General features: G+C 34.6%; 1 protein-coding gene across 2 annotated transcripts; it reads left to right on the forward strand.

Annotated features, from left to right (window-relative positions):
- Nucleotides 1–26,989, forward strand: LOC308647226 (uncharacterized protein). Of its 2 annotated transcripts, XM_081291282.1 has the most exons (10): nt 1–329; nt 11,252–11,373; nt 13,022–13,160; nt 14,281–14,340; nt 15,435–15,556; nt 17,673–17,783; nt 19,436–19,542; nt 22,352–22,442; nt 24,513–25,474; nt 25,506–26,989. In XM_081291282.1, exons 1-9 carry the CDS (start codon nt 233–235, stop codon nt 24,627–24,629), a joined length of 966 nt encoding a protein of 321 aa, XP_081147408.1. In that variant the 5' UTR covers nt 1–232; the 3' UTR covers nt 24,630–25,474; nt 25,506–26,989. The 2 variants fall into 2 exon arrangements, with proteins under 2 accessions (XP_081147408.1, XP_081147409.1); XM_081291283.1 differs by lacking the exon at nt 14,281–14,340 and having other exon boundaries at nt 25,506–26,985.
- The last annotated feature ends 236 nt before the right edge of the window (nt 26,990–27,225 follow it).

The raw sequence follows: 27,225 nt of genomic DNA on the forward strand, positions 1-27,225 counted from the left end.
AGCAAAATAGGTTCTCTCGTGGCGCAATCTAGGAAAGAAAGCGAGGCCGAGAGGAGCCACCTTAAGGAAAATGGACTAAACCAAAAGAGGTGCTCCGAGGAACTCCAAAACTGGGCGTGGCCTAGGGATTTCGGAGCCCAGTGAGGAGCTCCACGAGGGTGGGGTCAGAAGTCTGGACTCTAGCTGCGCGTGCGTAGTTCGAACGGAATCCTGCGCTTCTGGCTACGGCGACATGGAATTTTGCGCTGCTCGCCGAGCTATACTTCAACTGCTGTGTAGGGTGGCTCCCGCTGACCGCCCAGCGCTGCTGCAGTGGATGCGAACTACACGTAAGCGACCAGAGCCAGAGGCAGGCAGCTAGGGCAAGAATATACTGAGGGAGCTGACCTTTGGAGATTTAGAAGGAGTGAAACCAAAAACCTTCCCTGGGGTCGCTGTGCATATCTCTGCTTTTCTACGGGGTAGTTTGACGGCAGCACACCTTAGACGTGAGGCCGCTCAGAGGACCACGTGAGATGGGATAGAAAAAGATGAACTGGGCTCTAGGGAGGTGGTGTGTGATTTCCTCCCAGACTTCAGAGATCCAGTGCCAGAGCTCTTTGTGCCTAACCCCTTTTCTGGAAGAAAAAAAAGTCGGGGGTGGGCTTTAACCCTTCTCATTACTCTCACAAATGGATATTACCTGGAAAAGCACTTTATGAAGAGGTTTTAGGCTGTAGAAATTGAAAATATTACCCTGTAGGTAAAATCACCTATGTTTTCTCGATTGTTAACAGCAGTCTTTTGGGATTTGTGGGGAAAGTCTGACTTTAAACTCCATAATTTAAAATTAAAAAATGATAAAAGGCACAAGTTAGGACCGAGGAAATATGGTAATTAGATCTGGTTATTGAAAAATTAGATCTTTCTATTCCAGCAAAGTGATACCTAGTGAAAATACAAAAATTATATAGTCACTTTTTGGTAAGTATGCCAAACCATACCTCTCTACCTCTAAACATTGATTTCCATGGTTATTTTTGTTCAGACTTATTTGAAATATTCTTGTTTCCTGTTGACTCCCAGTTTTAGATTTTCAACCTTGATCTCTTCCAAAAACTCTGTTTTTGTGATGTTGGAGTCAGTCGCCAGGTATAGGTATTATAATAATTATTATTAAATATTTTTGGAGATCATTTTAAACAAGATGCCAAACCAAAGTTAACTTGAACATCTGAGAGAACTATTTACATGGAAACTCTAGAAAACTAGAGATAGAGCTTCATATTTATATACACATATAAGATTATCTCAAGATAGGAATTCCAAAATATGCTTAGTCTTCTGTTACTTCATTTAAATCCTTTCTTATAGTGGGCTGCTGTGTCTGCATTCCTGTAATCCCAGTCACTGGGATCAGGGGTTCCAGGCTAGCATGGGCAACATAACCAGATCCTGTCTCAAAAAAAGACAATGTGTGTGTATAATATCAACTTCCATCTAGCTTTTCTACATTCATCAGTTCAAGTTAATTTAATCTAAAAACATTGAATGCCTACAGAAATGCCTATATTGCCTTGCCTGGCAGTTGCAAAATTATTGTAATATCCTTCCTTTCAAGAACATTTCAGTCTTATGGAACCATTTGTAAATTAAATCTCTTAACTTTAGAAGCATCAATTGAGACTCCATATTTCAAAGTCAGGATGACTTAAAAGCATGTTTAGATGTTAATTTTGTAAACAAGAAGTCTCAGTTTTCAAAGTGTCACAACTTAAAATGAAAGAGTGGTATATTTTTTAAATAAACCTAAAAAAAGTAGTATATACCTTTTTATTGTGGCAAAATACAACATTTGCCATTTTAATCATTTTTTAGTGTACAGTTCAATGGCATTAAGTATATTCACATTGTTGCATACTATCACCATCATCCATTTCATTTTTCATCTGTCTGAACTGAAACTCTTGGTGTACTTTTTTTATCAGGTGGTCTATATGTAGTGCTAAAGATTTTCCCAAATGTTTCTTGTTTTTCTAATTAGATTTTTTTTTTGTTCAGGAAAAAAGAACTTTTTTTTTTTTTCTGGCATTGTCACTTCACATAATATCTCATTTGTATATTTACTTAAACCTTTTTAAAAATATATTTTTATAGTAAATGAACACAATACCTTTATTTTATTTTTATGTGGTGCTGAGGATCAAACCCAGTGTCTCACATGTGCTAGGCAAGCGTTCTACCAACTGAGCTATAACCCCAGCCTTTTACTTAAACCTTTAATCATTATGATTCCTGGACTTTTATACTATTTAATGAAATAGCAAGAGATAATAATAGTTATTATTATGAGTATGACTTTGGTTTTGAGATTCCTATGTGTTAAAACTGGATGACAGGCCTGGAGTTGTTGCTCAGTGATAGAGCACTTGCCTAGCACATGTGAGATACAGATACTGGGTTCAATCCTCAGCACCATATAAAAAATAAACGTATTGTGTCAAAAAACACATGCATCATTTAAAAAAACTAGATGACATCAAAATACTGCTAATAAGTAAAATCAGAATAATTTCAAATACACAAAAGAAGGAATAAAATTTGTGGTCTCTGTAAGGATAGCAGGATTATTACACTAAGACTTTAGGTGATTTATAATCATGCTGGTGGAATCAGAAGCTTAGACCTAGTCCTGGGAAAAGCCAAGCATTTGGCAATTTCTGACATAAGTTGAAAATTTAGGAGAAATGCAGGTAGGAGCCTACATTTTGTTTTAACATAACTTAGGCTAAATAAAGGTCTAGGAAATATGGAACACCAATTTGGAAGGATGAACTAACTCTGAGGGGCAAAGAAGGCAAATAGACATCCCTCCTCCACTAAATATAAAGCAGTTAAAAAGACGGCAATACCTCAACTGATTCATTACAGAGCATCTCTTCCCTTCTATTTCTTGGTGTAAAGTGCTCTCAATCTAGATTTCAAAGTGTAAGAAAGTGGAATGGGGTATACCTGATCGATAGAGTTCTTGCCTAGCACGCACAAGACCCTGGGTTCTAGCCCCAGCACCTCAAAAAAACAATAACAAGTCAGTATATATTGTGTAGGAAAATGAGTGCAATCCATTAAGTAAAGAAAGCTGAAAGTCTGAACTGCATGTGTGTGGGGGGGGTGGAATATGAATGTGTGTGTGTGTGTAAGCATCAGAATAGTGATTTAATAACAAATGTTATTCTGAAGCCTCTGAAGTTTTCCTGGCTATGCAAATATAAATGGGGAAATCCAGCCAATAGCTCAATACAGTTCTACTTAGGATCAAGTTACAAAGGAGAAAATTCGAGTTTGCTCTAAGGAAATTAACAGAATCATCAAGGAAATATTTAAATGCTTAAAGAAAATAATTGTTGAATAGAAGTTCATAGACACTTTCCTGTATACTTTATTTAAATACATCTTCATTGAGCAGAACTGATCATGTTGCTGAGCAGCAGTTACAGAGTTGTTAGAGGTTCTTTGAAATTTCCACAATTTTAAAAGGTAGTCTAGGATCTAGTTATATCTGTTAGCATACTGTTCCAATTTTATATAGTATTAGTATTGAGCTGTCCTTGTAACTTCATATTTTCTGACTATTAAAACCACATGAACTTGTGAAAAGTTCTCAACTATATGAGATAATATTAAAAATAGCAAAATCTAGAAAAGTGTACTGAGCAAAAATGTTCCATCAAATAAAAACACAATTGTACTTTTCTCAAAAATCTCCCTTGTTATATGTTTAAATTGGTTATGATATATAAAAAGAATAATATAGCTTGAGCAAGTGGGTTTATCCCAGGAATGCCCTGTTGTTTAGACATTAGAAAATCAGTGTGATTCACCATAACTTAATAGAGGTTCTAGCCAGTATTTCATGGGGGAAAAAATAGGGGAAGCATCCCAATTAGAAAGTAAGAAGTAAAACTGTCTATTCACACACAACTTGATTATCTACTTAGAGCTCCTAGAAGATATGCAAAAAGACTAGTACTAAATCACAGGATACAAGCATATTTTATAGTTTCATTATATAGTCTTTCACATTTTTTTCTCAGATTAACCCTGATAATGCTATTACAAATGGTATCTTGATTTTTTTTTCAATTTTTTATTGCTGTGTGTATATATTTTTTTAATGGATATGGCACACATCTCTGACCCCAGCTACTTGAGAGACAGAGGCACAAGGTACCACAAGTTTGAGGTCAGCCTGAACAACTGAGCAAGACACTCTCTCATAAAATATAAAGGACTGAGAATGTAGCGCAGAGGTAGAATTCCCCTCACTTTGGCCCTTAGTTCCACAAGAAAATGAGGTTTAAACAAGATTGGTTTAAAGTAAATATGTGAGGTATTTTATAGTGGGGAGAAACTGAAATCAAGGAGCTATATATGCGTTAGTAACGGTATTTAAGTGGGACGTATTGACTTCTTATGAGGTTGTTGAAGTGGAAATGAAGAGGAAATAGGATTCAAAATTAAAAGTGGTAGGACTTAATACCTAACTAGATATAAAAACTTAATTTGATTCATAGATTGTCATCTTTCCCCAGGTATTTAATTCAAATAAGTAGGGACCAGGCACAGTGGCACACCTATAATCCCAACAGCTCAGGAGCCTGAGGCAGAAGGATCTGAGTTCAAAGCCAGCCCAACAATTTAGCAAGACCCTAAGCAACTTAACAAGACCTTGTCTCAAAATTTTAAAAAGGGCTGAGGATGTGACTCAATGGTTAAGTCCCCCCCTAGGTCCAATCCCCAGTCCCCCTCCCTCCCAAAAAGAATATATTTATAATATAAGTGTGTGTATAGGGGAGTTTATTTTTTATTTTTTTGTATAGGGGAGTTTAAATAATTAATTTTGCACTTATTTTTCTCTTCCCTTCCCACCTACATATATGAGAAAAACTTTACTGTTCTTGCATAGCTGATTCACACCATCCTTTAATCTTTCTCCAGATTACATACTGTTCCCACATATTCTGCAATAGTTCTTATACATGTTAAAAGACGGTCAACTTCACTAATTTAATTTACTTAATAAAGTAAATTAAAACAACGAGGTTTGTTTTATGATAATATTCAATGCTGTGATGATTTGAAGAAATATAATCTTATTCACATCTGTTAGAGTAAATTTAAATAATCTTTCAGGCAAGAAATTTGCAAATATGTAGCAAAAGCCATTGCAATGTTTAAGTACTTTCCAGTCGAAAATTTGTAGTAAGAAAATAATCCTAGAGATGTAAGCAGATGATGTACCAAAACGTTAGTGGCAGTGTTCCTAATTTTTCACAGTTATAACTATAAACTGTCAAGGCACAGGAGTGAATAGTTAGAGACTATAAAAATTTCCCTTCAAGATCTGAAAGTACCTACTGACTATTATGAATCTGTGACATTTGGATAAAAAGAACAGAATAAAAAATTTATGAAAACATGAGATGGGTATATCTTACTTAAATGATTAAACTGGGCATGTTTCCATTTCAATTCATGAAATTGACAACATTTTTAATGCAACTTTTGAAAATAAACTTACCAAACTTAACCTCAAACTCACCCTCAAATGTTAATTAGCATTTATTGAATATTATTGTGACTGATTAGTGTTCTAAGGCAGTGTTCATTTTTGGGGGGGAGGGTTTGGAGGAGGGTGCCAGGGATTGAACTCAGGGGCACTCAACCACTGAACCACATCCCCAGCCCTATTTTGTATTTAATTTAGAGACAGGGTCTCACTGAGTTGCTTAGGTCTCACCTTGCCATTGCTGAGGCTGGCTTTGAATCTATGATCCTCCTGTCTCAGCCTCTGCAGCCTCTGGAATTATAGGCATGCGCCACTGCACCTGGCTAAAGCAGTATTCTTAACATGGAATTTATATACTCACTCAATCCTCAAAACAGTCTTTTGATAAAGGTATTGTTCTTTATTCCCACTTTATCGATGAGAAAATTGAGGCTCACAATTAAGTAACTCACCTAATTAATTGATGGGTCCACAATTTGAATTCAAGTGGTCTTAATTCCAAGGTCCTTTTTTTTTTTTTTTTAACTCTGTTCAGAGTGTATTCTAGAGAATAGGCCAAAGCCAGCTGAGTGAGGATGGTTTAACTAAAAGTTTAAAATAAGAACCAGAACCTAAGGAGAAATTATTATTTTTTTAATGATGCTAAGTAGGAAGCCCAGCCCCTCAATACATGGTAGAGCAAGTGCTCTACCCCATCCCTGAGAAGTGATTTTAAATGAGTGTTTCTTATCCCTCATTATGCAATGTTTGATTGCATAGACTCTGGAACCAAAAATGGAGAAAAATAATGGTATTGCCTCAGTTTTGAAGACTAAAAGGAAGTGCATGTACAGCATGTAATACAGTACCTTACATATAGTACCTAATAAATATCAGCTATTATTACTAAACATCTCTTAAGAAAACTTTTTATAAGAAAATAAGCATACAACTTCACCTGCCTTCTTTTGACCATATAAGGCCCTTATTTTGATCTTGACTAGAATCGGGTTGCAAAACCCTGTAGTAAATAAAGAAATCTGTTTATCTTTGAATGTGGTTAAATCAGAGTTTGTTGTCCATGTTGAGGGATGCCTCTCATTTCCACCTGATAGCCTTCAACAATAGTTTTGGGGCTGGGGGTGTTGCTCAGTGATAAAATGCTTGCCTAGCATATACGAGGCTCTGGGTTTGATCCCTCGCACTATATAAACAAACACACACAGATGCAATCTTCCTTTAACTGAATAATTTAATGTGCAGTTTCAATGTACCTTTGATTTTAACTGGTGATGCTTACATCAATTTGGGGATTGACTCCCAGAAAAATACATTTAACTAGGGAATCAGCTGGAAGTTCATAGTGATGGTTCATAATTTACCACCAGTCTCACTTTTCTCCAGCTTCCTAGATTTTTACATATGATCCATTACAGTTTTACTGCCACCACCACTCCTTCCAACTTTATCAATAACCCAGTAGCAGTAGCAATCAGAGTTCTAGAGTGCTACAAAATTATAGCAGAAGAAACAAAGGTAATCATGGGCTAGAGAACTAGGTTGCCAGAATGTTCAGTTCCAGGGCCAAATTTAAAGGAACTGTTGAGAAAGCCCATAAGATAGCAAAGATGTCGAAGGATATGGCTGCCACATCATAAGAAGAACCATGCTTAGAGCGAGGGAGAAAAACCTAAGGTAGTGATAGGAGAGCTGCTACTAGCTACTTTCTTTGTACTTCAGAGGGGCTGTATGATACTGTGATTCAGACTTGGACCTGCCTTCTCATCCCAGTTCTGCCAGTTTCTGACCTGTGGAATCTAAGGCAAATAACTTAATCTTATGATCTCAGATATATTTTTCTAAATTGTGGAAACAGAGTTGTTAATAGTCCCACCTTATAGGGTTCTTGGAAGTTAATGGGAATGTTTGATTAAACACTGCAAAGTCTAGTATACCTTAAGGACTATAAGTAAATGCATAACATTAAAGAGAGTGATAACTTTCAGCTAAAATTGAAAACAAAACTGAGCTAATGTTATAAAGGGGAAGATTCTGGAAGAAATGCTGTCCTTTAATGTGGTAAAAATTGAACAACTATATATCAGGTATCAAGTGATTCATACATGGTATTTTGCCTTTTAGTAAGAGGTCATAGTGTAAGTTCCTTTTGTGCTCTAAGACTCTTTGATTTTATAAAAGTTTGTAAAAACACAACTGTTTTATTAACATGTTTTTTTTAAGAGAGAGAGGAGAGAATTTTTTGATATTTATTTTTCAGTTTTCAGTGGACACAACATCTTTATTTTTATGTGGTGCTGAGGATCGGACCCAGCGCCCACGCATGCCAGGCGAGTGCGTTACCGCTTGAGCCACATCCCCAACCCAACATGGTTGTTTTTGTTTCAGAATTAAACCCAAAAAGGCTATAAAATATTTTAGTTTAATAAGATGGGGGGGGGGGCTTCTTTAGTTATACCACTTAACAAGAATCACTGGTGTGAATGCTGGGATTGTAGCTCAGTGGTAGAGCATTTGCCTAGCATGTGTGAGGCCCTGGGTTCAATCATCAGCACCACATAAATAATAAATGAATAAAAATAAAGGCACTGTGTTCATCTACAACTAAAAAAATCATTGGTGTAAGTAAAATTATTAGAATTAAATTTGAATCAGAGCTGGAGTTGTAGCTCAGTGGTGGAGCACTTGCCTTGCAAGTGTGAGACACTGGGTTCGATCCTAGCACCACATAAAAACAAATAAAGGCATCAAGTCTATATACAATAAAAATTTTTTTAAAATTTTAATCATAAAAGCTCTCACATTGTGTTCTATCTACAGAAGGAAACTAAACAAATGTTAGATATTAATTAGCACCTTTGGAAAATTAGATTTTAGAAATATAATTAAGAAAGCTAATATAGAAAAAAATTCATCAAAAGTGTTAATTAAGTTCAGCCTAAAATAATTTGAAAGGCTTTTTGTGTGTGTGGGTGTGTTTGTGTGTGGTGCTAGGGATGGAACCCAGGACCTCACGCATGCTAGGCAAGTACACTACCACTGAACTACATCTCCAGCCCCAGGAAGCCATCTTAATATTATTTTTGCAGAGTGCAGTGGTTCGCACCTGTAATCCCAGCAGCTTGGGAGGCTGAGGCAGGAGGATCATAAGTTCAAAGCCAGCCTCATCAAAAGCAAGGCGCTAAGCAACTCAGTGAGACCCTGTCTCTAAATAAAATACAAAATAGGGCTGGGGATGTGGCTCAGTGGTCAAGTGCCCTGAGTTCAATCCCCCAAAAAACAAATATATATTCTCTATAATTTATATTGTCTCCTAGAAATTATTTGAAGCAATAACTGAGACTATTATCCAAGGTATGCAAAGAAAGTTTTGGAAAAAAGCTGAAAGGCCTTCCCACATTAGTTCAGAGAGCCAAGTAATTTATCTTAGTATTATTATTATTGCTCCAAGAGAATTTATGCAGAGAAAGAATCTTTGTGGTATAGAGAAAAAGAACACATTTTTCAGAGGCATCAATGTAGGCTTATGTTCTTATGTAGCTGTTGGCCTGCTTTATAACTTTTGGCAATTCTTTTGACCTTAAAAGACCCACCCATCGGCTGGGGTTGTGGCTCAGTGGTAGAGTACTTGCCTAGCATGTGCAGGGCCCTGGGTTCTGTCCTTAGCACCACATAAAAATAAATAAAGATCAAAAAAAAAAACCACCCAGTTTCCTAACCTGTAAATGTACTCTTGCTTTGTGTTTCTCACAAGGATGTTGTAATAGTTAAATGACTTAGTTTCTATATGAAACAATTTTGTAAGCTATAATACCTGCAATTTTTATTTTGTGACATGAAGATGTCATTCTGAACAAACCAAAATTATTTTGTTTAATAAGAAGATCATAATGTGCTGTTACACAGTATGGTGATGTTATATAATAATGTACTGTATATTTCAAAAGGGTAGAAAAAAGGATTTTAAATGTTTTTACCATAAAGAAGTATGTAAGTGTTCAAAAAAAAAAAAAAGATATGTTTAACCTGATTTAAACATTACACAGGCATCAACACCTCACATGATACCCCTTAAATATGTATAATGTTTATGTTTTACAGATCAGTTTAAAACTTTTTTAAAATAAAAAAAGGAGATCATGAGCTTACTTAAAGACAACCAGAGATTTGAGGGATGTGGAAATTAATGATTTTATTTCCTTCCAGATATCCTTGTTTACCTTCTACAGCTGTTTTTCTTTCTTTCTTTTTTTTTTTTGGTGGTGGTGAGTACAGCACTTGCATGTGCTTTATCAGTGAGTTATACCTCAGCCCCTGTAGCTATTTTTAACAGCAAGAAAGACACAATTCCCTTGGGGTCATTTTACCTAGCAAGAATTTAGTATAAGAGAGTCTCTTAAAGGAAGGGTAAATACTTTGTTTTCTATTCCATCATTTTATGTGCCCTTTCCAGTCTGCTTTTGGCATCGAAGAGTAGCTGACTTCAAAAGTATTTTATTTCCAGATAAGTCATTCTATTTTAAATGTGTATATGAACTGCTTAGAAATAATACTTTTTAGAATCAATTAAAAATTAACTCACTGCCAGACATAGTGGCACATGACTATAATCACAATGGCTCAAGAGGCTGTGGCAGGAGGATCTCAAGCTCAAGGCCAGCCTCAGCAACTCAGCAAGCCCCTAAGCAACTTAGTGAGACCCTATCTCAAAACAAACAAACAAACAAAAAGGGCTGGGAAAGGAGCTTAGTGCTAAAAATAAAAAAAAGAACCTGGGTTCAATATCTAGTACCAAAAAAAAAAAAAAAAAAAAGAATTTAGCCCACAGCGAAGTTGAAACAATAATGTTATTATTATTAATTACTTATTAATGAGCTTGAGACTCAATACTAATGGAAGTACTTTTGAATAAAAATAATAAAAACACCATTTTATATCATCATCTAGATTCACCATCTATTAATCTTTATTGCTTCTCTCTCTCCCACTGTATCTCCCCCATCCTCCTCTTTGCTGTAGTGCAGCAGAACAACATGATTATTTATTGTATAGTTTGTACCAGATGTTAGGATATTAGTGTCTTTTTTAATTTGAAGTCAAGCAAATTTTATCAGAATCAGGGATATTCAGATTACTAAGGTAATTTTAATAATCCTTGAGCTATGATCCTAGGTTTTGATCCATGTGGTCAGAGATAAAATTTTTGACTTTTTATTAATGAGCTTCAGACTCTAAATACTAATGGAAGTACTTTTGAATAAAAATAACATAGTTAAAATACTACATATTTTCTTAAATATCTTTGCTTTGATTGGCAGTTTGGGAAAATAAAAAATTCAACATTTTAAGTTAAATTTGTGTTAGAACTTGAACTTGTCACCAGGTATGGTGGTGCACACCTGTAATACTAGCGAGAAGCTAAGGTAGGAGAATTGCACATTTGAGGCCAGCCTCAGCAACTTAGCAAGGCCTAAGCAACTTAAGGACCCTGTCTTAGAATAAAAAATTTAAAAGGGCTGGAGATGTGACTCAGTAGTAAAGCACCCTTGGGTTCATTCCCCAGTACCAAAAAATACTTAAATTTGTCATTTTTTTAAAAGGTTTATTGTTATAAGTTGATTGATGCTGATATAAAATATATCCATTTTAATTATTTAATCTAGGCATCGCTGCAACTAAAAGAACTATTTCTTTTTTTTTTTCCAGGAGATTTTGATGAATTCACTCAAGATAATAACGACATTATGTTGAAAAACATAGCAGATGACCTTCGGAATTGCTTACCTTTAGAAACCATGCTTTCCTCAGAACATCTAGCCCTTCAAAAAGTAATTACATTAAATCAAATTAATATACTATTTGTTCTACTTTAGGATTCTTCTATTCTTCCCTAACATCAAAGCCTCTCTTGTCTAATTACTTTTAAGTTCGGCTTTAAGCAGTTTTCATGCAATGCCTTCAACCATGTTTCCAGTTCTTTTGAATCCTTAAACTTCTGGCTCCCTAGTAATAGTTATTCAACAAATATTTCTTGAGAGCATCATGATTATAAGGCACTCAAAAATCAAAAACCATATCCAGTGAAGGCCAACAGTCTGTCCTTGTATTCATCATTGTCCCGGTTTTCTTTTCCTTGTTGCAGTTCCCTCGATTATCACAAATAGACTTCACTTTCTTGTTTCTTTCTCCTGCTTTTACATCACATATTTTTTCTTTATTCTTCCATTCCTTTTTTCTAGAATTAATTCTTGTTTTTCTTCTCCCAACAACCTTTCTCATTCAGGTTCCTTCAAATCTGGACATGTAAGGGAGACATGCTACAAATACTGTTTTTTAAAGCAAAACTTATAATAATAGCCTCTTGTACCACTAATCTGAAAATAGCCATCCTCCATGTGCTTCTTTTAGCCTATAATGCCTGAGCAAAGGAACTAAAGCTATATTCTTAATAGTATATGCATATCATGAACATTTTGCAAAACTATAGATATTCAAGCATTCAGATTGAATTCTCAAAGGAGGAAAGCAGGCAGTGTAAAATTTGAGAGAGGGAGGGGCTGGGGATGTGGCTCAAGCGGTAGTGCGCTCGCTTGGCATCCGCAGGGCACTGGGTTCAATCCTCAGCACCACATAAAAATAAAATAAAGATGTTGTATCCATTGAAAACTACAAAATAAATATTAAAAATTTCTCTCTCTCTTTAAAAAAAATTGAGAGAAATATTTGTAAAACAGTTTGGATGGTATTTAATAAAACAATCATCATTATCATGATATACCACAATATATAAAATGACTGATTTTATCTTCCTCAGTTTCCTTCTGATCTTTATATGTGTCCATTGATTTTTAACAGAATTTTTTTTTGTAAAATAAAATTTTTAAGAATCCATATAGGATTTTTTTATTATAGTTAAGGTATAAGGAATCTGAGTGTTCTTTGTTGCCATCTGCAGTTATACCTCAACCCACCAATATTAAAAGAGGGCTGCTATCTCTAAGCATGAAGTTTTAATAACAATTATTTGAAAACTTTGCTTTTTGGACAAAGATTACTTGCTAAGTATTTTGATGGTAAGTAACTGACACGTAGAACTCAGAAAACCTAGCATTAGTTTCAACTTTCTCCCTCTTCATAGTTAATTTCTTTACAGAAATCTTGAGTATCAATTTCTTTGTAAAATATACTCCTTAGGATGGACAAGATAATCTCTAATATTACTTGGAGCTGAAATTTTAGATATTTCTTACAGTCATGTGTTGTATTTTTCCAGGTCAAATAAAAAGTTAATAGTGTATCAGTAATTAAATGAAGGGGGAAAAAAGTAGTTATTGACTTGAATAAGTGAAACTTATCTTTTTGTGCCTTGTTACTCTCAAAATTTTAGCATATGAAACATTAATGTTTTGCCTTATTTAGCAATAAAGAGAGACTTTTTTTAACTTATGTTTCTTTTGATGTTTTTCTCTCCTCTAGATACAGCAGCAGCCAAAACCCACAGTTCATGTTGATGCATTCCTTTATGATGAAGACTTTATTGATTCATTATGTGAGGAAGGAAAAATGAGCAGAAACTACTGTATGGTGTGTGGCTCACACCAAACAGCACCTTTAGGTAGGCACTCAAGTGTACAAATATGATGACTTTATGTGTATTTTTTCTGACATGAGTGTGCACATTTTTGACGAGACCATTGAAGACTTTTTTTTTTTTTTTTTAAAGAGAGAGTGAGAGAGGAGAGGAGAGAGAGAGAGAGAGAATTTTTAATATTTATTTTTTAGTTCTCGGCGGACACAACATCCTCGTTGGTAGGTGGTGCTGAGGATCGAACCCGGGCCGCACGCATGCCAGGCGAGCGCGCTACCGCTTGAGCCACATCCCCAGCCCCCATTGAAGACTTTTTAAAGCAAAAGGCCAACCTGCAGCATAGCCATTACCAAATATTGCAATAAGGAGACTCAATATAAATATTTCATAGGGAAGCTGGGCACTTAATGTCCTCCAGAACACATTTAAAAACTGCATAATCACAGATGATTTTTCAAGTCCAAAAATTAATCAGAAATGGCTAGACACAGGAAAACTAACTCATATTCTATATACTCAACAGAGATTAATTTACAAACCATTTGTTGATATGTTTATAATAAGAAATGTAACTTTTCAAGGAGCCTGAAATGTTTGCCTATAAAAACATCGGTTTGAGAAGTCAGATAGTGATCAAATATTACTAGGTAGACATGGGCTCAAGACAGAGACAGATAATCTTGAGAAATAATTTATTCAGACCATTTTTGATCCAGTGAACATCCCTGACCCATAACAGAACAACTCTAGTGACAGTAAGTCTTGCATATGTCTCCTCAGCTGCAGCACCTGTGTCCCAAACAGGAAACTAAAATGTTTCCATGATGCTAATATATTAATTTTTCTATTAATATATTCTTTGTTTAAACTGAATGTAATTGACTGAACTGTTGTTTCAGACATGCATTTTCCAGCTCACTTAGATTTAGAGTTGTTGCTTGGAGCAGGTTGCCTTTCCAAGGAATTAATCTTGTGCTTATGTTATTGATCTTAGATAATGTCATTCTCAAAGGTTAACTACTACCAAACTTGAATTTTTTAGGTACTACTAATATTTTGTACCTGCATTATAATTTGGGATTAAGTTTACCTGATTGACTGGTTTAAGATTCTATTTCTAGATAATACTTCTAATTTCCATTTGAAGTAGTTGAAATTCACAGAATGAAAAGGTCTTGGACAAGAATAATAGAGGACAAACTAAAAGGTGAATTATAACTATAAAACCATAACAAATAGATCTGATTTCTAGAAATTTTATAGAAGAGCTGTTTGATAAAAGTCTGAAGACTAGGCTATTATATTTTCATAAAAATAAGGTTATAAATAATGACTAGATATCCAGAACAGCTCAGATAACGGTAATGAATCTGAAACAGCTGTCACCATGGGGGAGTTCTTCATATGACATTGGATTTATCTAGCTCTGAGACATTAATGGTGACTTTAGCCCAGAGAAAAAGTACTAATATTGCAAAGAGTTATGGACCATGTGGATTCTAGGGAGATAATGACTACAGTGGTCAGAACTAATCTCCAAAAGTTACTTCTGAGACCTAGTCACAACATTTATTCTGTTCCAAGGGATTGGCCTACCTGTTTCCATTTATTTGCCACTTTCCATTGGTTATGGCCAAGGTTGTTCCTCTTCCTGACCATTATATTATGTCTAGCATATCAGGGGAAAAAATTGACTCAGGCTATCCCAGAAATTTTATCTCAGAAACTGGGGTAAGAAGATAGACTTGAGGATAGAAAATAAATGGTGGTAGTTAAAGGAAATAAGGGCAACTTATGGAGATATTTTAATCTCTTTCCATACCACTGCAGAACACACATTCTCCATTATACAACTCCAAAGATGATCATTTGTCTGGTAGTTTATATAGTTTATGCAGCAATACATGGCAGTTTTTAGGTTGACTCTGGGGTAAGGTGAGAAAGCCAGATATGGAAGTTAAGAAGCCACCAAGTAGCAACAGGTCAGAGAGCAAAAAGGAAGAAAAAACCCAGGACATTTCAAGCAGTAGCAAGAACAGATAGAGACAATAATCTCGGTAGCTGGTTCCTAGAGCCCTTTTAAATGTCAGAGAGTTATTATTTCCTTTTCTATAATATAACTTAGAGTGGTAGAGTACAAATTTATCATTTTTTTTCTAAATAAATTCTGGATGGCTCTCATTGATTAAGAAAAATACATGAAATATACTCTTAAATATAGGTGAAAGAATTATAGAAATACAGAATGCAATTCTTAATAGCAAAGCATAGATTGATGTTCACTCTGTTCTAATTCTCCAGGATTTATTTCTCATTCCTTCTCCCTCATGGAATTGAAGTTCATTTATCATCATGTACTCCCTGATCTGTCAGGAAAGGTCTTGGTTGACGTTGGCTCCAGACTTGGCACAGTCCTTTTTGGGGTAAAGTCCAATTTGCGGACATACTCAACATTTTGGAAAATACTTTCCAGTAGCAACAGCTTTGCCTGCCACCATCCAAGGTGACAGCTTGGCTTTATTTATTACAGTAACATAATAAGGTTAAAATAGTATAACATAGCAGGTTCCTAAATTCTATTTGATGATAATAAATGAGGTTGGAATGCTAAAACCAGTTGTCTGAGTTCCTTTACTAATCTATCTCTACAACACAAAGAATGTAAATATTACAGAAACATAATACTTTTATAACACTTTACTAATTTATCAGTCACCACTGACTTATTTTTGTGCTGGTGATTGAACCCAGAGCCTCGAATATGCTAGGCAAGCACTCTACCACTGAGCTACATACATCCTCACTACTTTTTTCTGTATTATAACTAAAATAAAGTGGTATGCTGAGCTTTGATAAGAACTCTTATGCCAGGTGCTGTGGGACACACTTGTCATCCCAGCAACTCGGGAGGCTGAAATAGAAGGATCACGAGCTTGAGACCAGCCTCAGCAACTTAGCAAGACCTGTCTCAAATTGAAAAGTGAATAGGGCTGGGAATGTAACTCAGTGGTAAAGTAGTGCCCCTGGGTGAAATTCCCAGTTATACAAAAAAGAAAGAAAGAAAAGAAATCCCTGTATGACTATAAAACAAGTCATTTAATGCCTCTTGGCCTCCAGTTCTTCATCTGTAAATGAGCAACTTATATGATGTCCAAGAACACATCTTGCTCCCATTTTCTGTGATCCAAAGTTTGAATGTCTTTTAAAAAGTTTCAAATGGCTTTTAAAAAATATTTTCAAATCATGAGTATTTTCAGTGTACTTAAATGATTTTATCAAAAAAACTGAAATGTAGTTTCTGGTTGTCATTATTAGGCTTGTTAAAACATGTGACCAATAACAGTAGAGGCTCATGCTAGAAATATCATCATTGTTTGCTTTATACAGAAACAATTAATTCTTTACTGCTTAATTTATTTTTCAGGGTTAAACTTTCATTTTGTAATTAAGAAAGATAGCCATAATAGAAAATATACAGTCTGATATTCTTTGTTTTGTTATTGTTTTTTGCAGGTGGGGGGCAGTGTTTTGCTATGTTGCCTAGGCTGTCCTAGAACCTCTACACCCAAGTGATCCTTTCACTTATGCCTCCTGAGTGTTGGGATTACATACATGGTATCATTGTTGAAAATCTTAAATATATTGACATTTCTCTCTGTAGGTCACTGATTCCATAAATAAAAATTTTTTGAATACCTACATATGCATTGTTAAATATATTCTAAAAATCAATGATAGAGCTATAGATACAAATTTGGTTTTTATGTACGTTGGTACAGAGTGATCTTCAGAAAATGATTTGACCTTTCTTTCCAAATTATTTTTTATGATAACAATAAAAAATGCATAACAATACATAGTCAGTTTTTTTTTAATTATACTTATTAACTTATTGGTGGATTATCTTTGGCAGATTGCCAAACTCTAGGCTGACTTCCTTAAATCAACCAGTATATACCTCTGGTGACCACCCACTAGTGTCAGACTGTATATAATTTTCCATCATATTCCCACAGATTAATTCCTTTGCTGCTTTCCCTTGGTGTAACTTCCCAAGAAGTTACAGAAGTCGAGTATTGTGCACAGAATTCATACATGGTCACTTTTCTCATTTAAACTTTGTTTTTATCAAGAAAAATAAGAAATCAAGGCACACACTGTAATCACAGTGACTCAGGAGGCTGAAGCAGGAGGATCCCAAGTTCAAAGCCAGCCTCAGCAAGTAACAGCAAATAAAAAGGCTTGGGGGATGTGGCTCAGGGGTTAAGGGCCCCTGGGTTCAATCTCCAGTACCTAAAATAAAACAAAATAAATAAGAAACCTATCTTTAAAAATGTAACTACTTAGTCAAGACTGGGAATATTACAAAATATTCTTAAGATTATATAAGTTTTACATAAACTACAAGATGTTACTTGTCTTTAGTTTCATTTTTACTTTATGGATATTTTTTTAAAACCTGACTTTAAATTTCAAGTAGAAACAAACCCAAAATTAAAAATTAATTCAGTAGCATCAAAATGTATCTTCCTTTTTTAGGGTTACCTTTACAGTTCAGCAGAGCAACTCTATGGAGTAGAATTGAATGGAGACTTTTGCCAGCTACAAGAAATGGTCATAAAAAAATACCAGTTCAATGATAGAATAAAGGTACTCTTTAAAATATATTTTCTGTTGTCCATTGTATATCTGAGCCAAACCCCAGCCCTCTACTTCTTATCTAAGTTACATATTTAGAAAGTTTGAAATAATTAACTGATTTTTTTCTTTGTTTTGAGAATATGTCAAAGCTGTTTTTAGAACTCCAGGACAACTTAATTTAATTTTTTTAGTATTTTTATTATTTAAAGAAAGAAAATATTTTTTAAATAATTAGACCCTGTACCTTTCAAAATATTATATATTTGTAAGACCAAGTGCTTATTTAAAAAGAAATAATATGATACAAAGTAAACTTTTTCTTTTAAAAATGAAAATTCTTTATTTCTTTATTTTATCTTTCCTGTGGTGTGCAATTCTTGATTAAAGTGTAATTTTTTTAAAATGTTTATTTTTTAGTTGTAATTGGACACAATACCTTTTTTCCATTCATTCATTTTTATGTAGTGCTGAAGATAAAAACTAGGGCCCCACAAATGCTAGGCAAGCACTCTACTGCTGAGCCACAACCCCAGCCCTTAAATAAATTGTTTTACTTGCTTTTTTTAAAAAATCAATTTATTTTTTTAATTTGTTTTAATTAGTTACACATGACAGTACAATGATCTTGACATATCATACATTTGAATCAGATTGGGTATTTCTCGTTTTTCTGAGTATACAAGTTGCAGAATCACATTGGTCATGCAGTCATGTATATACATACAGCAATGATAATGTCTATTTTATTCTGCTGTCCTTCCTTCCTTGCTTTTTTAAATAGATAATAATTCAAGTCAATGTTTGATGAAGAGTCACACAAGTCGGGTTAACAGTGTATTAACAATTTATAGTTTGTAACCCAATTGCAAGTTCAAGGCTAGACTCAGCAATCTAGAGAGGCCCTAAGCAATTTAGCAAGACCCTGTCTCAAAAAGTAAAAAAGGCTGGAGATGTAGCTTAGTGGTAAAGAACCCAGTACCGGAGGAAAAACAATAACAAAAAGTCTCTAATTTACAACCTACTTTTATAATTTTAGGGTTACGTGTGTGTGTATCCTATAATTTTTATATGGTCCCACTTGATTCTGTGAAATAAAAGAGATTCCATTTTATTTATGAAAAAACTGACTACCTTAGATTACAAGCCTGATTGGTAATGGAGCCATAATTCAAACCTAGGTTCTTTGACTTAGAACTAGTGATATAATTATAGTGGAAAAAACTCTGAACTTGGAATTTAAAAAGCATAATTGTGACCTAATAAATAATTCCATCTAAAACAAATAGATCTTCATGGGCTGGGGATGTGGCTCAAGCGGTAGCGCGCTCGCCTGGCATGCATGCGGCCCGGGTTCGATCCTCAGCACCACATACAAACAAAGATGTTGTGTCCGCCAATAACTAAAAAAAAAAAAAATGTTGAAATTCTCTCTCTCTCTCTCTCTCTCTCTTTAAATAAATAAATAAAACAAATAGATCTTCAGAAGTTTGATTTTTACTAGATATTGTTTCTCCTATAGGCATCAGTATACTGATCTCCCATTATCAAAGCTATTAATCTCATAATATTTCACTATATCTGATATTTCACTATATGGATATTTCCTATGCGGTTATGTAATAGCATATACTTGTTCATTACATATACTCATTCTTCTTTAGGTGCTTCATGCAGATATCTGCACCCAGGGTTCACTTCTGCAAAATGCTAATGTTGTTATAATGAATAATGTCTTCGAATATTTTCTTAATGAGGAAGAACAGGCCAGGTACGTTATTTATTCAAAATTTTGTTTTGGGGGGTTTTTTTAGAAAGAGAGAATTTTTTAATATTTATTTTTTAGTTTTCGGTGGACACAACATCTTTATTTTTTATTTTTATGTGGTGCTGAAGATCGAACCCAGCACCCCGCACGTGCCAGGCAAGTGTGCGCTTGAGCCACATCCCAGCCCATTTTTTTTAAAATATATTCAACAAGGTACAGTAAAAACATCCTAATATTAAACTTTTTTAAAGCAACCTCAACTGTGAGATTGTTTTAATAAGAAAATACATTATATATGACAAAATTAAAACAAACTTGATAAAATGTTTCTTCTATTTTTCCACAGATATCAAATAATTGTATAACCCAAGCATTTGCTTAAACAGCCAAGAATAAAATTAGACAACAGTTCCCAGTGGTTCTTTATACTTATGATTTTCTATCTCACTTTTCTGTGAAATAACATCATTTACTATCCTATCACAAAATAATTGATATTAACTAAGGCTTATAAATGAATATAAAGGAGCATATAAGAATATTAACCTGGAAAATAGTGATTAATTATTGAATTTTACAGTGTTCTTAAGGTAATAATAGTAGATTCCTGGAGTTTATTCCACTCTTAAGTAGTGGAAAAACTAGTAAATCTATGATCACTTTTTTTTTTTTTTAATATTTTTTCTTTGAGTTGTAGCTGGACACAGTATCTTTATTTATTTTTATGTGGTGCTGAGGATTGAACTCAGGGCCCCACACATGCTAGGCAAGCACTCTACCGCTGAGCCATAATCCCAGCCCCTATGATCACTTTTCTGATGTCCTTGCCACTGTTAATTTAGAAATTCCTAAAGTCTATACAATCTAAAATGCTGTTTTGGTAACCAGTTAGAGTTGCTAATTTCTTATTTTTCATAATGACATTTGAGTATTCAAGATGCAGAAAAGCTCCTTTCCATATATAAAAAGGAATTATACTAATGTGTTTCCATTAGTACATCAGTAGGATGTCTCTTTCACAAATTATGCACAGAATTGTAGACCAATATAGTTAATACTGAATGGAATCCAAACTTCTTTATTCTGCCACCATCTTCTAGTACTACCTCTCTATTCTCCTTTTACCTCCACCCTTTTCTCCCCCCCCCCCCCGCTTATCTATCTCTCTCTCTCTCACACACATGCACACAACACACACACACATACACACAAATTACTACTCTTTAAGGTCACTATGAAATGAACAGTTTAATTCATTTTAAAAGAAACTATCATATTGTCATAGCTCAGGGAGAAGGTGGTGGTTTGGGTCATAAACTAAACACATGATCATGAACAAAGTTGTTTTAATCACAGTGCCCTCTTCAAACATAATTTTTAGTGAACAAAGTATGATTTACTTTTTGTCCCCTTTGTGTGTGTGTGTGTGTATGTGTGGTGCTGGGGATTGAACCTAGGGCCTGTGTACATGTAAGGCAAGCACTGTACCAACTGAGCTATATCCGCAGCCCAACTTTGCCCTTTTAAAGTTAATGACAAGCCAGATGTGATGGTGCATGCCTATAATCCTAGCAGCTCAGGAGGCTGAGGCAGAAGGTTTGCAGATTCAAGGCCAGCCTTGACTTAGTGAGATCCTGTCTCAAAATAAAAAAAGACCAAGACCAGGAATGTAGCTCAATGATAAAGCACCCCTGGGCTCCATTCCCAGTACCAAAAACTAACTAAATAAATAACAAGTTAATGTCAGGTAGCTAAAATACTGCATAATTGTTGAGAAATGAAATATTAGCAGGTTTATGCTTTATAAGAAGTTTAAAGAAGCCAAGTATGGTAACACATGCCTGTAATCCCAGTGACTTCAGAAACTAAGGCAGGATCATTCCAGGCCAGCCTGGGCAAGATAGCGAACCCTGTCACAAAATAAAAATAAAAAAGGGCTGGAGGTGAGCTCAATGGTGAAGCAACCCTGAGTTAAATCCCCATTACCACACACACACACACACCAAAAAAAAAAAAAAACTTGAAAGATAAATACTTTACACTTTTTGGAGATTCATTATGGAAAAATTTTTAATGATCAAGAATGAAGAAAACTATTGGGAAATTGATATGGGAAATACTGTATATTTGGGTTATTTTTAAAACTTTCTTGGTACATTCATTCATGAATTCTGCATGATTCACTGAATAACTATTGGCTACATGATATAATTTAATCACTTCTAAATTGTCTAGAACAATGAATTCTAAATATAGGTAGGTTATAGGCTCTTGTAGTTATCTTCTTGTGAATGACAATATACAAAAGTAAGTTTAGAAGATACAGTAAAACATTCTGATATTGGAATCGTTGTGCCAGAACATTTACCTATAATTAATTCTATTTTATAGAAAATGAAAGAAAAGATGTTGCAGAATGTAACTGCCAAATATATCATTTTTAGAAACCACAATCAAAAGAACAAAAGAGCACTAGCCCAAACACAATGACATTTATTATTGAACACTGCCACATAATTTTACATCCGGCCTGAGAAAAAGAACATTTTATCATTTTGCTAATAAACTCCAGAACTTAATAAACCCACTAATCATTGCTATAACTAAAAGAAGTATAAATGATTCCACTACCCATCTGCCCCTAGATTACTTCATCTTTGTTCCTTAGTAGTATAGTATTCTATCAAGATTCATACACAATATAGAAATCCAGATCATATCTACAGTTGTCAGTATTCTGGATTTTGTCAATTCTAATAGGTATGTAGTAATGTCTTGTTGTTTTAACATATCAATTTTTAATGTGTTGCAGAGCCTGGGAATACATCAGCCATAATGTAAGGAAACAAGGATCATTATTACTAACAGTGCCAAGTCTTGAAGAATCTCTCTCAGTTCTTCAGGTATGTAAACCACTTATCTAGTATTTTTATTGTCAAAACTTTTTCCTGTATTTTTTTTTCCTTGATAGCTGTTATGATATTCTAGGAATGTTCTCTCTGAAATAGTGACAAATGATAGAATAGCAGGAGCCTTATTACTTAAGCACTGGTTTGAGATTTATTTCCTGGCCTCAAAAGCTCTGAAATTGTAATCTTTACTTGGATATAGACTCCTTTGGTTCTCTACCCAATTTTTCTAACTTTAGGGTCATAGTTTGGGGTTAACAAACACTACTGAATATTTGTAGGGGGCTCAGAAAACCCACATTAAACTTTGTCCCTCAGGCCAAAAGGAACACAAGGCTTCAAATAAGTAGACTGGAGGATTCCATACTCTGTGCAGTTTGGCCTCTGAATCAGTTGGGAGTCCAGCACAACAATTTTCTTGTTCCACAGATTTCTCCATATAAAATGATGCTGATACTTAATAATAAAATTTAGCCCAGCAAATTGATCTTTTCATGAAGGTTAATTAGTATTTGTGAAGTTCTTTGAGATCCCCAGATAAAAGGTACTATTATATTTCTTTTTGGTACCAGGGATTAAAGTCAGGGTTGCTTAACCACTGAGCCACATCCCCAGCCATTTTTATTTTTTCTTTTGAGATAGGGTCTTGCTAAGTTGCTGAAGCTGTCTTGAATTTGGAATCCCCCTGCTTCAGCCTCTTGAGTTGCTGGGATTACAGACATACCCAGCTATGATTATTATTATTTCCTGTAGTGGATAGTTCCTTATATATAAGCACTGTCAAATTTAAGTTACCTATTTCTTCCTCTTTTTTTAAAAAAAAAAAAAAGGAGGAGGAGGAGGAATGATCAATAACACCTTCAAAAAAATTTTTTTTTAGTAATCATCCAAATTTCAAAAGTAATCCATGCATGGGAAATAATCTAGAAGAATATATAAAGAAAAGGTGTTAATCTCTCCAGTTACCTCCTTGTAAGATTCCCACCCCATGAGTGGTGTGACTGCACCGTGATTTTCCATACTCATAAAAACAGCTTTAGTGGGCACAGTATCATGTACCAGTAATCCCAGTGATTTAAGAAGACTGAGGCGGTGAATGGCAAGTTCAAGGGCAGCCTTAGCAATTTATCAAGGCCCTCAGCAATTTAGCAAGACCATGTCTCAAAATCAAAAATAAAAAAAGCTGGAAATGTAGCTCAGTGATAAAGTGCTCCTGGGTTAAATCCCTAATATTGGAGTGCTAGGGATGTGGGGGAGGTGGAATGTGACAAAACTTTTAAAATATATGGTCTTTAGGGGCTGGTGTTGTGGCTCAGTGATAGAGCGTTTGCCTGGCATGTGTGAGAAACTGGGTTCAATTCTTAGCACCACAAAGATATTTTTTTAAAAATATGTATATGGTCTTTAATTTATGTTTTATATATATATATATATATATATATATATATGTTATAATTATATGTATATAAGTAATTTTTCACTTACCAGAATAATAGTCTTCACCCTAAATGCATAAATTTGTTCAAATAACCATTAGAAATTGATATTTATGAAAAAGTCCTTGATAATTTTACTGCATTCCTGTCTAAAAATAAACTTCTTTAAACAAATACATACAGTAGTGATTCCAGAATTTCTCTGGCATGGAAGCTCAAGTTTGCCATAGGAGAGTAAGGGTCTAATGAAGGTTATGAAAGGAGATCTATTACCGTGGATGTATGAACAGTTTTTCTGTGTTCTCAGTATATTCCCGTTGTTATTTTGGTCTTTTGTTGTTTAAACCAAATGATAATTATTACACTAGTTACATTAAAATAACTATTATGTATTTATGCTTTAATGTTCCAAAATCAGAATAAATTTAACTCTAAACACATAGACCTATTATTTAGTACAACAAAAATATATTCACATAGTTCCATGTAAACTTGGTCCTGTGTATTATAGTAAAAATCTAATGTATTCAATTACTTAATGATGCTTTCGTGAAATTCCAGAAAGTAGGATTATTCTGTAATTCATGTTTATTCATAGGTTGTTTGTTTTGTTTTGTTTTTCCCCTAGACTAATATACAGTTATCTCCCTGGGTCAAAGAAGTACCACTGAACTATGATGAATGCCTACCAGAAGACTCTGATAGAGAAGCTCTTGAACAAATTCATCTATATGAGATTCTCTAGCACTAAAATAGTCCTACCTAGTATAATGTTTTGTTGAGTTTATTACAAAATAAGGAAGAAATGTATCTTCAGTATCCTAAAACATATTTTTCTGTATATTCCCTTTCAAAATTTGTACCTATGCTACATATTTGTAGATAGTTGTATATGTACGTACATAGTTGTTATATATGTATACATACAACTTCTGCTTTGTGTGATAATTAAAGTATTTAGCTGAATTTTTTTAATTTTCCCATTTTTTAAATTCTGAGTGTCACATGCCTATAATCCCAGCAGCTTGGGATAGAGGCAGAAGGATCGAAAGTTCAAAGCCAGCCTCAGTAAGTTAGTGAGGCCTTGTCTCAAAAAATTGCAAGGGGGCCTGGGGCAGGGGCTCAGCAGTAGTGCACTTGGCCTGGCATGAGTGAGGCACTGGTTTGTTTCTCAGCACTGCATGTAAATAAATAAATAAAAAGGTTTGGGATATGGCTTGGTGGTTAAGTGCCCCTGGCTATAATCCCCAGTACCAATAAATAAATAAATAGATAAATAAATTAGTTAGTTAGTTGAAAATTAACTACATGGCTAAAACAGAATGCCAGGAAGTAAGAATTAAGACAATAGCTAGAGGACTAGAGTTGTAGCTCAGTGGTAGAGCAATTGCCTAGCACTTGTAAGGCACTAGGTTCAATCCTCAGCACCATAAAAAATAAATAAAGGTCTTGTGTCCATCTACAACTAAAAATATTTTTTAAAAAAACACAATTGCTTGAACAAGCACATGTCAAGGGTGGAACACCCACAAGACAAACAAGGATATTAGCATGGAAGAGAAGGATTTGGGAAGGACTGTGTGTGTGTGTGTGTGTGTGTGTGTGTGTGTGTGTGTGTGAGAAAATAATTTTCATACAGAATATATATTATTCATATATAATCTTATCTTCGATTTAGGCATGGAATATTTTATTCTTTGACAAAGATAGACTCCTATCCTAACCCAGGAAGGTAAAAAGTCTTGGTCTTCCAAGTGGCAATATTGGGACATGCTAAATATATCTTGACTCCTTTTCCCTCCATCCTGTGTTAATACCTTAGTTCATTTCTTTTGAGCTCACTGACAGTCACAGTACCTTCCTGACTTATTCCCTTTCTTTATTTTCCTCTTTTAACCCAAACTAAATAATGGGTCTCCAGAATTATTTCAGCCTAAGTCAGAACACTCAAAGAAGATTTTCAGGGAAAAACAACACTTAAAACGTATTAACACGAGTTTTATTTAAGATGCACTAGCTATTGATCCAGACAACAGCCCAGTGAAATAGAAGCTACTTCATTTAAGAAGTGAGTAAACTGGGGCTGAGGTTATACCTTAGTGGTGGAACGCTTGCCTAGCATGTGTGAGGCACCACATAAAAATAAATAAATAAAGGTATTGTGTCCATCTACAACTGGAAAAAAAGAAAAAAAAAGACGTGAAAAGGAGGGAAAATAGAATAAAAAGAAGTGTCGGGGCTGTAGCTCAGCAGTAGCTCATTTGCCTGGCATGTGTGAGGCACTGGGTTCAATTCTCAGCACTACAGATAAATAAAATAAAGATCTATAAACAACTAAAAAAAAAATTTTTTTAAAAAGAGGTGAGGGTAAGAAACTTTCCAAAATTTGTATAGCTAGAAAATGGGCAGAACAAGGATTCAACCCTATTTCTATCTGAACTTCAAAGTCCATACTCTTTCATTTTGCTGTTTAAATTTTATAGCCTAATGGTAACCACAAAATCAAGATTCCAATGGAGAATCTGTTTTGCCTCATTTTGCCTTTGGATTTTTTATCAAATGTGAAAGTTGCCTGTGCAGTTGTCAAACGTATGCACTACATCTGTGGTTTATAAATCTGTTGGATGCTTAAGCCAAAAGGAAAAATGATAATGAGATTATAATCTAAAATTTATGATTCTGAATAAAAGAGAGGCACAACATGGCTTTTAGTATTATAGTAGGTGTTGCTTAATACTATGAATCTAATATTCTTGGTGAAATTTTGTTATTATTGTTTGGGATGTAATCTCACTATATTGTCCAAGTTGGCCTCAGGCTCCTGGACTCAAGTGATCCTCCTACCTTAGCCTCAGTAGCTGGGACTACAGGTATGGACCATAACTGGCTAATGTGATTCTTTTTTAAATTGAAATTTACCTATATAGAGTATAAATTCAGTTCTACTGTTGGGTTTTTTTTTTTGTGTGTGTGTGGTTTTGTTTGGTTTTTTGTTTACTAACTTGTTCATACACCATAAAATAATAACCTGAACTTATCAAAAGCCATGAAGAAATAGAAAATATGCCAAGTTTTTGACTTACAGGCAGGAAAAGACAACTATTGAGACTATAAATGATTTGCTTGAACAATGACTCAGCCTTTGGACTCCCATCTTTTGTTTATTTTCCTTGCCAAACAGACGTTTTTATTCAGGTCAAACTACAAGGTGCAAATAAGAAGATCCATGCTTTCTGTTTGAAGATGAAGAAACACAGGCTAAGTTCGAAAATACTTTAGGATAAACTGTTCCCATTCCATTTTCTTACAGAAAGAAAAATTGTGCTTGGAGTTTCCTTATT

The sequence above is a fragment of the Spermophilus citellus genome, assembly GCF_964194105.1.
Source record: "Spermophilus citellus genome assembly, chromosome: 4".
NCBI classification, from domain to species: domain Eukaryota; kingdom Metazoa; phylum Chordata; class Mammalia; order Rodentia; family Sciuridae; genus Spermophilus; species Spermophilus citellus.

Excerpts from the sequence above, each read along its gene's own strand:
- LOC308647226 (XM_081291282.1), top strand. The coding sequence starts at position 233 with ATGGAATTTTGCGCTGCTCGCCGAGCTATACTTCAACTGCTGTGTAGG. Across the intron at positions 330-11,251 it reads GCAGTGGATGCGAACTACAC|GAGATTTTGATGAATTCACT; the intron begins GTAAGCGACCAG and ends TTTTTTTTCCAG. Across the intron at positions 11,374-13,021 it reads AACATCTAGCCCTTCAAAAA|ATACAGCAGCAGCCAAAACC; the intron begins GTAATTACATTA and ends TCTCTCCTCTAG.